The 14342-nt window shown below is 40.2% G+C and overlaps 1 protein-coding gene across 1 annotated transcript in view; it reads left to right on the top strand.

Annotated features, from left to right (window-relative positions):
- The window catches only part of JPH1 (junctophilin 1), an 81929-nt gene that overhangs the window by 50866 nt on the left and 16721 nt on the right, over positions 1-14342 (top strand). Inside the window, exon 3 of the mRNA XM_089517483.1 lies at positions 10348-10466. Coding sequence (XP_089373609.1) covers positions 10348-10466 — 119 coding nt within the window. The remainder of the gene's footprint in view (positions 1-10347; positions 10467-14342) is intronic.

Here is a 14342-nt window from a genome sequence, read left to right as displayed (position 1 = left end):
GTACAAAATTTGTCAGACATAAGGTCCATGTAGAAAATCCATAATGTTGAAGCAGCTCTTGAATGAATGTATGAGCATGAGTCAGAAGGAAGAACACAAATTTAGTATAGCAGAATAAATATAAATGAGGAAGGACAAAAGGGTTTTAGGGGAAGAATGGAGAAAACTAAAGCAAGTCTCAAATGCCGCATGCTACCAGTTGGCTTGGCAGAGAGTGATAAAGCAAATGTCAGGAAGAGTGAGAGGGAGCCAAGTATTCTGTGAGGCCATAGAGGAAGAAAGCCAAGGATGTAGGGTGAGCAGCAGGTCAGAGTGGCACAGAATGGAGGGCCTGGAAGCTCAGTCTGTGCTGATTTGGAATGAGTAAGTCAATTTGTAGAGGTAAGGGAGAATAGATGAATAGCAGGAAAAGAGAATAAAAACTCTATAAGAGAATGTCCATGAACAGTGTAGTCATGATTTCTGAAAATTAAAACTGAACATTTTTATTTGTATAACAGAAAGCTGAGAGGTGAAAAAAGGAGAGAAAGAGAGTACAGAGGAGCCATCCCCTGTACCAGATTGTCTTTTTCTGAGGGTATACTATTTTGACATATGTCATTCCCTACAGGAAAAAAAAATCAAGGGAAATTGTGTAGCCAGCAGACATGAATATTCAAGCAATACCCAAAACCTTTTTAAAATATAGTGAGGAAGTGTTCCTATTTAGAGATTGTTCACTGTGTGGATGAGAAATAAGGACAAGACGGGGGAAACAAACATCTTCTATTTTACATTGGAAAAGGCATGTTGCTACCTCTGAGTAATATCTGTTTGTACAGAATTTGCTTCTATTTAGAATCATCATTTAGGGAATAAAATGGTGATGGAAAACACACATATGACAAATTCGGATGTGGTGGGGTTTTGTGTTTGTTTTTTTAATCACTTGTTGAATATGAAGTACTAAAATTTAGAAGACTGTAAATAATAAGAAAAATACATCTGGTAAGGTTTCTTTTGAATTTTTGCATTTTGTCTTTTTATATATTAAAAAAGCTTCAGCTTCAGATATTCCATGTCCAGTATCATTGTATGGAGGTGAGAGTATGACTACACTCCATCTCCATCATCCAATCCTTTCCTGTTCCTCTGTCCATGGATTGAAGAAGGCCTGGAAAGAAATCTATTGTGCATAGATGTCTTTCTTAGGGTCCATTCAGACTACACTTTACCCCAGATCAGAAATCGATTCTTCCATGTGAAGTTCATATTCGCTCCGAATCTGTCACAATCCATTTCAGGGCTTGCACCAGAGTTCCATGGCAAATGCCCCTTAGTCTGAAACATTCAGAATCAGGTTAAAAGCCATTCCTTTTGAAAAAACCTCGGGTTCTGCTGAATATGAACTTGTCCCCAATCATGATCGGAGCAAGTTCAGGGAGGGATTTTAGAGGACGGGCAGAGGGCAGGGGCATTCCCTCCCCTCATCAGAGAAGGAGGAGGAGGACAGAGCCTCAGGATTGAAAAAAGGGTAATCAGGGTGACAGGAGACTCAAGGGTGACAGGCTGCAAAAAAGGGGAATTGGGGTGACAGGAGACTCAAGGGTGACAGGCTGCAAAAAAGGGGAATCGGAGTGACAGTGGTTTTTGCTTCAGGGAGGGTCAGGAGGAGGAGGAGGATTGCCAAGGGAAATCAAATTGCAGAGCCAGGAGGAAGGAGCTTCTTTCTCTTTTGAGTTTCAATTTTTACAGTCTGTGCACATGATTTTGTGGGTGACATAGAATGTATGTATGCTTGCTTGTGCTACTTGCATTTCCTCTTCCTCCTGGAACTTAAGAGCCATTATTATTATTATTATTTGTGTTATATGCGGATGCTACAACCAGAATGCCTGCGTTACATTTCCCTTTCATTTCCTCTTGCTCCTGGAACTTAAGAGCCATTATTGTTGTTGTTGTTGTTGTTGTTGTTAGTGTTATATGTGGATGCTCCAGTCAGAATGTCTGCGCTGCATTTCCCTTTTATTTCCAATTGATTCCATGGGTCTACTTTAGTTGGAACTGACAGGTCACTCTCTCTCAGCCTCAGTGGAAGGCAATGGCAAACTTCCTCTGAAGAGAATGTAAGCAGGAGGAAAAGGGTCAGGTCAGGTCAGAGGCAGGGCATGAACGGAGCTCGCATCAGGCACCTCCCCCCCCCTTTTTATTTTTTTAAATTATTATTGACAAAAAATGTGCTTTTTTTTCCTTCAGGTTGATATATAGGTAGATAGAACATGGCTAGCTGCTTGTTCACTTTCCCTTTCATTTCCCTGCTTCCAGCAAAGGGGAAATGTGGCAAAGAGTACTTTGCAAAAAACCTTTTTTTCCTTTGCAAATGAATGCTACAATTTGAATGTTACAATATGTTTCTCTTTCCAAATTGGCAAACTGATACATCCTTTTGCTACTGTTTCTAAGGAATTCAGGGGTAGCTTAGAAAGCAAAAAAGAATGCATGGCATTGCATCCTTTTCTGGCATTTCTGCGGTGAGGAATTTATTATTATTATTATTATTATTATTATTATTATTACCTGTGTATGAGGCATTCTGGGGCGGCAAGGAGGGGGGGATACAGGATGCAGAGATGGCATTAGCTTGCATTTTGGGGTTGAAAATGGGGCCACAGGCAGATCATAACGTGCACTGACCCAAATGCCCACAACACACACAGACACACACTGTGGGCTAGAAACTGTTAAATGGATCTGTAATTGGTTGACCAGCCGAACCCAAAGGGTGCTCAACAATGGCTCCTTTTCATCCTGGAGAGAAGTGACCAGTGGGGTCCCACAGGGCTCTGTCCTGGGCCCAGTGTTATTCAACATCTTTATCAATGACCTGGATGACAGAATTGGGAGCATACTTATCAAATTTGCAGATGACACCAAATTAGGGGGAATAGCTAATACCCCAGAGGACAGGATCAAGATTCAAAATGACCTGAGTAGACTAGAAAGCTGGGCCAAAGCTAACAAAATGAAATTCAACACAGAGAAATGTAAGGTATTGCACTTAGGGCGGAAAAATAAAATGCACAGATATAGGATGGGTGACACCTGGCTGAATGAAACTACGTGTGAAAGGGATCTAGGAGTCCAAGTAGACCACAAGTTGAACATGAGTGAACAGTGTGATGCGGCAGCTAAAAAGGCCAATGCTATTTTAGGCTGCCTCAATAGAAGTATAGTGTCTAGATCAAGAGAAGTAATAGTGCCACTGTATTCCGCTCTGGTCAGGCCCCACCTGGAATATTGTGTCCAGTTCTGGGCACCACAATTCAGAAAGGACATTGAGAAACTGGAGCGTGTCCAAAGGAGGGCGACAAAAATGGTGAAAGGTCTGGAAACCATGCCCTATGAGGAACGACTTAGGGAGCTGGGGATGTTTAGCCTGGAGAAAAGAAGGTTAAGAGGTGATATGACTGCCCTGTTTAAATATTTGAAAGGATGTCATATTGAAGAGGGAGCAAGCTTGTTTTCTGCTGCTCCAGAGAACAGGACCCGGAACAATGGATGCAAGCTACAGGAAAAGAGATTCCACCTGAACATTAGGAGGAACTTCCTGACAGTAAGGGCTGTTCGACAGTGGAATGCACTCCCTTGGAGGGTGATAGAGTCTCCTTCCTTGGAGGTCTTTAAACAGAGGCTGGATGGCCATCTGTCAGGGATGCTTTGATTTGGATTTCCTGCATGGCAGGGGGTTGGACTGGATGGCCCTAGTGGTCTCTTCCAACTCTACGATTCTATGATTCTAAGAGGTTTTTAATTTGACAGAATCTGCGCATTCTGGCACCTGGCTCTTTAAAAAAAAGGAGGGGGAAGCACACGATGCCCCAATGAGTGCTGGAAACGTCACCTATGATGATCGCTTGATTGACAGCAGGTGCCTTCATGTTAAACCCGATTTCCCCAAGAGGGCATTCGGGTTAAAATGCCCCTGGTTTGTAGTGGGCACTTGCTTACAGAGAGATTCGGGAGGGGGCCCCCAAATCTGCCCAGTTCCTTCCAGGGCAAAACTGCCAGTGAGAATTGGGTCTTAGGAAGAACCCAAACTACAGTTCTACATCAAAGGGAGAGCTTGTATGTAGAGAATAGGCTCTTCTCTTCTGACCTTCTCATTCTGTATATGGCAAGAGTGGTTGGGGAAGATGCAAGAGTAGTTGCCACAGTCCTACTGTCTTCCTTTGTGCAATTATGATTGCATGGAGAACACCTGAAAGGTCTAATGCATTTTAAGAACTTGTATTAATCACATATGTGCACATGCAGCTTAGTATGATATGTATTCATGGGAAGCTTGCAAATATTTCAAATGCTTCATTACCATGGAAATTGCCTCCTGGATCCACAGCAGCTTTCCTTCCCTTATTTTTGTCCTTATATTATGGACCAAGAGCGTATATAGACCCCTTAGAATAATATCCAAAGCTTTATCGGTTACCTTGCTTGCATCTCCTATTGGCTAAGTCAGAATGATACTTCAGAGGGACCTTCCTCAACCTGGTGCTGTTCAGAGGTTTTGAACCACAAGTCCCAGAGCTCTTGACCATTGGCAATGCTGTCTGAGACTGCTGGAAGTTGAAGCCTAAAATTTGTGAAGGATTATAGATGGGGGAAGACTGATGAAGCATATTAAGCTGATTCAGGTTACATGAAATACAAACAAGATTAAATAAATTAAGTTGGTTTATATTAGGTAATCATAGATAGACAACTTATGGAATGGCCTGCCAGACGAGATCCGTTAAATTACCAATCTAGAGAGCTTTAAAAAGGCCATTAAGATGGATCTCTTCCGGCAAGCCTTCCCAGAATAAAATGCTCAGCCACAAATAAGACTTCCCATCCAGTGAACTCTGCCCATGATGACTTTTATTTAGCGTAGTCAGTTTTAATATGTAGTTTTTAATCTTGCATTGTTTAATCTTGTTTTAAGGGGGGGCATTATGTATATATGGATGTATTTTAACCTGTTGTACGCCGCTTTGATTGCCTGGCAAAAAGCGGGATAGAAATAAAATTTTTATTATTTTTATTATTATTTAGACTCAATAAAGTTGAAAGGGGCCCTATAGGCTCAATGCAGGAACTCCAAATAGAGCACTCTCAAAAGGTTCCTTTATAGTTCCTTGCTTTATGTCAAACATTATGGGTAAACTTACTGTGTTGTCATGTCAGCAAATAGCCACTACTAAGTTTTTCTGCCTGCAATGGAAGTATCATGACATATTGTTACAGCTTGCCATTAAAATCCTTTCAGCACAGTCATGTTCGGTTTGTAAAGAGTATTTTCTAATAAAAAGTGGGACATATTTTCTCTCTTTCTCTTTTCTGAGCATTGCTGGCTTACATAGTTGCATACAACATGTTTGGAATGCTGTTATGCAGTGTTCCTTTATCAGGACTATTTTTTTCCAGATACCCATTGCATTCATTCAGGGGGAAATTCTGGAACAAGTATATATATTTCCATCATAGGGATTATTGCTGTTTGATATGAGTGGATATCAAATATTCAAATAGCAATCCAGTTGGTAATAAATTAAAAACAGCAAGAATAAACAGAATCTTTAGAAAATATACATAATTGAATGCTTTGATCTTGTATTTTTAAAATTTTGACATAATACTGTGCAAGACTCAACTACATATTTTTTTTCTTTGAAGCTCAGTTTACTTACATGGTTTTATTTCTCACATACATAAATACTTGGGAAGAGTGGAGTATTTTGAATAAAAGAATAGAACTATCAAATTATGCAAGATTTGAGTCTCCCAGAAGGCTCAGTTCATAACAGCTGAATACTAGTTTTTGTGATAAATAATAAATAAATAATAAATAAAAATTTTATTTGTATACCGCCCTTCCTATGATCAGGGCGGTGAACAACAATCAAAACAATACAGCGTATCAACAACAAATTAAAACAAAAATTAACATAGACAACAATACAAATACAATACAACTGTTAAAACCAATATTAAAAACCTCCACCAGCCAGCTACCCCTGCTGTCAGAGGGGGGGGGGGGGGGGGGGAACTAGCTGGAACTTATATCGGGGAATGCTGATCGAAACAGGAAGGTTTTCAACTCCTTCCTGAACTGGGCCAGGGAGGTGGCCGAGCGGAGCTCTATGGGCAGCGTATTCCAGAGGGTCGGGGCGATGATGGAGTATGACCTCCTTGTTGTGGAGGCTAATCTAGCCCTTGGGACCCTCAGTAGTTGCTGCCCAGATGTTCTGAGGGTGCGGGGCGGAATGTATGGGGAGAGGCGGTCCTCAAGGTATCCTGGGCCCAAGCCATGTAGGGCTTTATAGGTTATAACCAACACCTTGTATTGCACCCGGAAGCGAATAGGCAGCCAATGTAGATCATTAAGTACAGGTGTAATATGACTGGCCCTGGAAGTGCCAGTGACCAGTCTGGCTGCCATGTTCTGTACCATCTGTAGCTTCCGGGTGTGGTACAAGGGTTGCCCCATGTAGAGCGTGTTGCAGAAATCCAATCGAGAGGTTACCAGAGCATGTACTACCATTTCAAGGTCTCCCTGGGCCAGATATGGGCGCAGCTGGCGAATAAGCCGAAGCTGATAACAGGTGCTCTTGACCTTCGCATCCACCTGAGCTGTAAGGTGAAGCGACGAGTTAAGAAGCACTCCCAGACTGCGGATGGAGTCCTTCACAGGAAGCGTGATCCTGTTCAGGACAGGTGGAACCACCGCCATTCCTGGACCAGGGGAACCTATCACAAGTACCTCCGTTTTCTCTGGATTCAGACTGAGTCGGTTTTCCCTCATCCAGCCCATTACCGACTCCAGACAGGCCACGAGAGGAGAGACGCCATCCTCAGTCACTGCATCAGTTGGAGACATAGAGAAGACTATTTGGGTGTCATCAGCGTACTGATAACCCCACGCCCCATGTCTCCGGATGATCTCTCCCAGCGGTTTCATGTAAATGTTGAAAAGCATGGGAGACAGAATGGCTCCTTGAGGGACCCCAGTTGTGAGGGCCCTCTTATCGGAGCACACGTCTCCCAGCTGCACCATCTGGAACCTCCCAGAGAGGTAGGAACGGAACCACTGGAGCGCAGTGCCCCCGATTCCCACCTCCGCCAGGCGCTCCAGAAGGATACCATGGTCTATGGTATTGAAAGCCGCTGAGATGTCCAAGAGCACCAACAGGGACACGCTTCCCCTGTCGATGCCCAGACGGAGATCATCGACCAAGGCGACCATGGCCGTCTCAACCCCATAGCCCGCCCGAAAGCCAGTTTGAAATGGATCCAGATAATCCGTTTCATCCAAGACCGATTTAAGCTGGAGTGCAACCGCTGATGCTGATGTTCAGTTTATGTAATGCTTATGGATGGATCCATTGGGTTAAATATGAACTGTTTTGCAATTTGCAGTGAAGAAGGGGGAACCCATGGCTTCTTTTAATGAAAAATGAGAAAACATTATCCTTTGTCTGTTTTCTGAAGACATGTGTCTTGTTCATGGAGAGCGGAAGGAGAGGGACAGCCTGATACAATAAATTTTGAGTTGCAGATGTTTCCACATCCAACAGCTATAAAAATGGTTGTGATGTAGAACCATAGAATCATATAATTCGAAGAGACCACATACATAACAACATCAAAATAAAGGAAGAGACCACAATGGCCATCCAGTCAAACCCCTTGCCATGCAGGAACATACAATCAAATCAATGCATTTTACATAACATAAACATTGCTGCTGCAGCCATTAAATGAGTTGACAGCATCACAAAACTTTCTGTTTCATTTTAATCAAACCACACCATTTCAAAGCACTAATGGGTTGTACGGTAGAGTATACTTTACAAAAAGGATAGGGACCATACAGTACTCCAGATGTTGGCTGTGCTGGCTAGGGCTTCAACCATAATTGTTACTAGCAACTCCACAGCTCATCTCCCTACTTCAGACTAACAAGGTTCTTTTTAAATGACAAGCAAGTTCTGTGTTTACATATAAGAATTTATTCACATGACTTTTTAAAGGCTCATGAAAGCTTTCAATTACCCCAAATTTCATTTCAGTAACCACTTGTATTTGCATACTGTTACTTTTTAACTTATTTGTAGCTGAAATTGCTGACCAAAAAAAAGCCTAGTTTAATACACTCGTCCCTCCACATTTGCTGGGGTTAGGAGCACAGGACCCCTGTGAATGTGGAAAAACTACAGATAACAAAAACACTATGTTTTTACCTGAGAGAACACATCTCCAGAAATCTCTAGGTCCTCCAGTGCAACTCTGTGGACAACATCTGCCAGACACTGACCATAGAATTGCAGTGGAGGAGCTTCAAATGCTTACATTGTTCTCTTTAGGAATCTCTAGGACCTTCAGTGCGGTTTTTGGTTAAAGAGTTGCACTGCAGGACCTAGATATTTCTAGAGTGAACATATTAATGAAACCCATGAATAATCAAATCCACAAAAGTCAAAGCAGCAAATGTGGAGGGACAAGTGTAGTTGCAACTCTGATAAAAAGAAACGGGGAGGAGGGGGGTTAAGCATAATTAACTTATGTTAACCAAAGGATTTGTTTTTGAATGACATTTCTTGCTTTGTAAAATAAAGTGATTAAAAAGCAACTGACACTGGATACTGGTCTAACAATGAACAACTGCCAATAAACTGTTCGGGTTAAGATGTTTAAATTCAAACAGTCATTGTTATTCCAATAAGAGGATTTAAAATAATATTTTTAAAAAATATATGAATAATCGGTTTTTAAAAACCAGGAATATTTTTACAACTATTTGCTTTAAACCATGGTTTAAACTATATTTGTTTAAACCAGCCAACCTGGCCCTAAATCTATAAATGTGGACCTACAAGTGCAATGGACTTTGTGCTAGGCAATGACACTGTTGGATATAGGCTAGGGAATATTTTCATAATGGCTGTGTTCCCAGTTGGCCTGTAAATTTGTGTAAGATTATAAGAAAAGGCCTGTGATCAGATCAAAATGCTCTCTAGAACAGTATCAAGTCCCACCCCACGGCTAGCTTCATTTCTCTGGGGAATTCACAAGAAGGACTTGGAGAGCAGTAGCACTCTCTTCCTGTTGTTTCCTAGCAACTGATATTCCGAGAGATATTACAAATTGAATCTGGAGACAGCACAGAGCGATAATGATTTGTAGGTATTGATAACTTCACCACCACCCATGCATATTTCTAACCCTCTATAGCTAGTGGACATTACCATGTCTTAGGGCAACAACCCCAGTAGTTAAGCCTTGGCCGGTCTTGAATCTGCCATAATTCAAGTTCATTGGATGAACCCAGTTGACACTGCTATGGTACTGGAGACTTTTCCTGTCCAGTTTCTGCATGTCATGCATACATGTCTAAACCTCTGCCATGCTTTCCTACCCCACATCCCACAGATTTCTTACTCTTCTGAATTAAAATGCCCTATATGATACTGAAATTTATCACTGGAAAATATTTCAAACCCTTCATAAATATGATAACAGGACTAATATATACCATATTATGGAAAAGAGAGGAATACCTTGATACTGATGCTGACGTTTCTGAACATCAGAGTTGCAACTACACCTGTAAAATGTGTTGTTGTTTGCCTTCAAGTTGTTTTTAACTTATGGAACCCTAAGGTGAACCCATCACAAGATTTTTGTTGGCAAGATTTATTCGGAAGAGGTTTGCCTTTGCCTTCCTCTGAGGCTGAGAGAATGTGACTTGCCCAAGGTTACCCGGTGGTTTTCCATGGCTGAGTGGAGGGTTAGGGTTAGGGTTACCCTGGTCTCCAGAGGTTTAGTCCAGTGCTCCAACTACAACACCTTGTCCCTCTGTCAGACTTACCCAACTCCATATTGTCTAAGTACATGCTTATACAGTTGACCCTCCATATTTCCATCTTTGACTTTTGTGGATTTGATTATTTGTGAATTTTTTAATATGTTCTCTCTAGGAATTTTAGGTCCTCCAGCGCATCAATACCAGAAGTTGACCATAGAGTTGTGCTGGAGATCCTACAAATTCCTAAACACTTCTTTAGGCATTAGTAGATCCTCCAGCATAATTCTCTGATCAACCTCTGGCAAATGTTGACCACAGAGTTGCACTGGAGGATTTCAAAATCTAGGTGTTCTCCTAGATAAAAATAATAGTTTTTTTTTTAATTTGCAGTTTTTCCACAATCACAGAGCTCTTTCACCCCTAACCCCAGCAAATGTGGAGGGACCACTGCAATTTCTTTTCCAGAAGCACAAAAAGAAGAAAGTGTATGCATATTAATAACACTTTCTTTACATTCTCTGCAGAACTGCACATGCAAGAGCTAAAGCCGACGCTGCAGATCAGGCTGCTCAATCTGCTCGTCAGGAGTGTGACATCGCTAGAGCAGTCGCTAGAGAACTTTCCCCGGGTTTCTACCAACCAGGTAACATTAGTAATCTTTGAGGATTTTACAGGAGGGGTGCATTTAAAAGCCTGTGAATTTAGGCACCATGTAAATATGTCACTGACAATTACATATTAGTGTAAGGTAGAGGCTTCTGGTGGTAGTGGCAGGCAAGAAAACCTGTGCTTATTGCATTAATGTCAGTGTTTGCACCTAGTATTTAGGTGAAAAAGCACAAGTAAATGTAGCTGCCTTTTAATAGGATCTTTTGTATATCATTTGCTACTACTTTGCTGTAGATTGTATACACCCACTGTGACTGGGTATCATTTTTAGCAAATGGTTTTCAGTAAAATCAGCTAGAATAACACCACAGCCTACTGAGACAAACCCTATTCAGGTGTGATGATATAAACTCTGCTGCATTTGACACAAGTTCCTATGGCGAGGGAGGCTTTGTGGGGACAGCATTAAGTACAAAGGCTTCCATCCAATTTGCAGTCCTGTGCAAATGGGACTTCAGCTCAGGTGTAAGCCTTCATCCATACCATTACATGCAGGAAGGTCATGTCCTTGCGTATATCCATGGAAAGCAGGGGAAAGATTTCTTTTGGCACATGTGACATCTGAATTGAGCCTGTGAAGTGCTATCTCACTCCCAAGTTTCCCTACACAGGGTCAATAATGCCCAAATAGGGAGTAGTCGCACTGAATTTCCATACAGTGTTTATTTCATTGTAATGTACTGCAGACAGTGCTTTACCAGAATAGGCTCCTGTCCAGGCTGTTTACAGAAAGATAACATGTAGAGCTGATGGTTACAGAATACAAGATGAAACATACTCCTTACAGTGGCATAAACTGTGGCCCCAAGTTTTAAGTCAAGGTAGTCTTGCCCTCTTCTTGACATGAAACCCACTAACAGTCCGGGGGTGGGGAATCAGAGATTTGATCCATGAACCTACAATAAAGCATTATTTATGGTTTAAATAAATGCTGCGTGAAAACATGCTCTCTTTGTCTCTCCCCTAAAAGCAAAGATTGACTTAAATTTCAGAAGCTACAATAAAGGAGAATAGTCATGTGCTCTGTAGAATACCTGCTTGTGAGGATTGTGAGTGTCATGCATGGTTTCACCATGCTGTTGGCTCCTGGGTCCTAATCTAAGTTTCTCTCACTGGTCCAACTCTTGAGCAACATATGTTGTGCTGTCCTGAAAAGACTGTACTATCTAAATGTGTGCATATCATTTATGTATATGAGGTCATTCAGGTTAGTCAGTAGGCAAATGCAGTTTAAGATGCCCACATGTGTGGCTTCCTGGAATCATTTTCATCACAGATTACTCATACTATCAAGCAGTATCTTCTCCATATTCCCAAGGGATCAGGCAGATGGAGGTTGAGCAACAGTGGTTTGCCTAAGGGCAGTGAGAGTTCACAATTCATGTGGAATCTTGATGCTATTCATAATGCTACAGCAGCTGCCTGAATATATATTGGTCTCTATATATATTTGAGAAGACACATGATCCTGTCAGATTCCCACGGTAAAGCCTTCACAGTGTTAGTAGTTAATAGAAAGAGGCCCAAACATTTCGTATTAGAGGTATGAAATATATACTTACTTTTCTAGAATTGGTCCATCAGGATCACTTTCTAAAATATTTCTGATATAGCATATAGATATATTTATTAATTTAATTCATATTCTGCCTTTCTCCCATCATGGGATTCATGTAATTGTACTATTTTTTTCAGACTCTTAATTTAAAAAAGAAAATAAGTTATGTCAGAAAGGGGCAGTATTTTTAAAAAGAAAATCCTGGACCATTTGTTTCAAAGGTGGGGAGGGGGGATCTGCGGTCAGTTTCTCTTTCCAAAGCCAATTGGGCTGTAGCAAAGCAACTCCAGAGCCTGCTATTCTTACATCAATGTAATGATGTGTCAATTATTGTCACTCTCCTTGTTAAACACAATGGAGAGAAAGTGGAGATCTGTTAACAGCTTTTCAACTTTTTCAATTTTGAAAATTTGGGCTTGTTGAATGTAGTACAGTTTATCCTCTCCACAAAAGCTCAGAATTAATTTGTTAAAATTAGTTATATAGCATGTAATATGTTATAAGAGTGAATTTGAAAGTCATTAATCATTGTAATATCAACATCATTAAAGTTTTTAGTTACAATTAACTTTCCATGGTCCTTTAATTTGTTACATTGGTGGATAATTTTGTGATAATTGGTAGGAAAATTGATAAAGGAATTTAATTTAAAAATATTGTGTTGCTAACAATTAATGTAATAACTCAGTTTTATAATATTCACCAAACTATTTAATATTAACAAACAAGTTTCTTTAAATAACATTAACACATTGGTTTTTGACACTAACATTCCCAAGCTGATCAAAGAAACAGTAGGTCCATTTATGGATCACTGCAGTGTGATTTGGTTTAGACTTTAAGTAGCTGGAGAATAAGAAGGTGAGATCTAGATATCAGAAACAATGCCCTGCAGCCACAGAATCACAATGAAGCCAATCTCTTGCTCAAATAAACTCTTCAAACCATTTATAGTTGCTCCAGGCTAGGGGAAACCCATGGGATTTGCAATGAGCAGAATTTCTCTGGAGCCTAAAAACAAATCGGAGCTCACTCTACAATTTGAAGCACGGGAATGTTACTATTGCCATCTCTTAGCCCTGACATCTTCTAATTGAAGCTAAGCAACATCCTCTTGTTGTATCAGATTGTCCTGAAAGAGAATATTGTGTGAACATGGAATTTTACCCTGTTTTTCTTTTCTTTTTTCCCTCTCTTTTTAAAACTAGTACTATTTAGTGTGAAAAGCAGGCAGTCTCACTTTTAATGGGTGTTTTAAAAAAGTAACAACTAACACTTAGTATGAGGCCCTTACACACACACACACACACACACACACACACACTATGAATATATGTACAGTCATCTCTCCTTATCCACACATTCTTTATCCATGGATTCAGTTATCCATGACTTGAAATATTTTAAAAATATATGAATTCTAAATAGCAAACCTTAATTTTGCCATTTTATATCAGGGATACCATTTTACTACACCTTTATATTTCACGGTATTTGAGCATCCATGAATTTTGGTATCCACTGGAGGTCCGAGAGCCAAAAACCCATGGATACCAAGGACCCATTGTATATATCTTTTTTAAAATGTCTAACTGAAATGAGCAAACAAAGAGTTTTATTTGCTAGTTAGACACTTGACTATTAGAATATCTGCTATATATTTCAGTTGCTATAAAAATGATAATAAATATGGCAGTTTATCATCCTTCAACACCCATTGCCATGAGTTTATGTAATTACCCTGTAAAAATGGCAGTTGGTAACACTAGTAATTAATAACTAATAGTAACATTTATAAAATCTGTCTGTACTTCACCCACCCACCCCATGACAAATAGTGTGTCTTTTTAAAATATACAATTTTAAAGTTTATTTTCTTGTTAAATGCTGAAGATGTTTAAGGTACTGCTCCTTGCTGTATTATGAAGCTATGGATGCAGAGATTATTTTTCAAAAAGCTACATCTTTGAGAAACATGTTCAGCACAATAATGCAAATATTAAAATGAGTACTTCAGCAGCATTTTCCTGTCCTTTTCCAATATTAAGCCTGTTTAAATGCCCATGAGCCAAGGACAGGGGAAATTAGAGGCTTCTGCTTAGAACTAATACTAGAAGGTTTTTTAAAACATGGTCTTTATTATAAATCTGTGTTTAAAGTTGTCATAAATGTTTGTATTAAAGTTGAAACCTTGCTTCCAGAGTCTCCGTATGAAAAGGCTTATTGTGTTTATATTCACTTTTATTAGGACAGTTTTCCACTTTGCAGAGAAGTAGTCTGTGTTTCCGCAAA

Source organism: Sceloporus occidentalis, unplaced genomic scaffold, assembly GCF_023333645.1.
Source record: "Sceloporus occidentalis isolate IW3139 unplaced genomic scaffold, rSceOcc1.0.p SCAF_3, whole genome shotgun sequence".
NCBI classification, from domain to species: Eukaryota; Metazoa; Chordata; class Lepidosauria; order Squamata; family Phrynosomatidae; genus Sceloporus; species Sceloporus occidentalis.
Note: the sequence above shows the minus strand (reverse complement) of the source record. Positions and strands in the feature narration are given on the sequence as shown.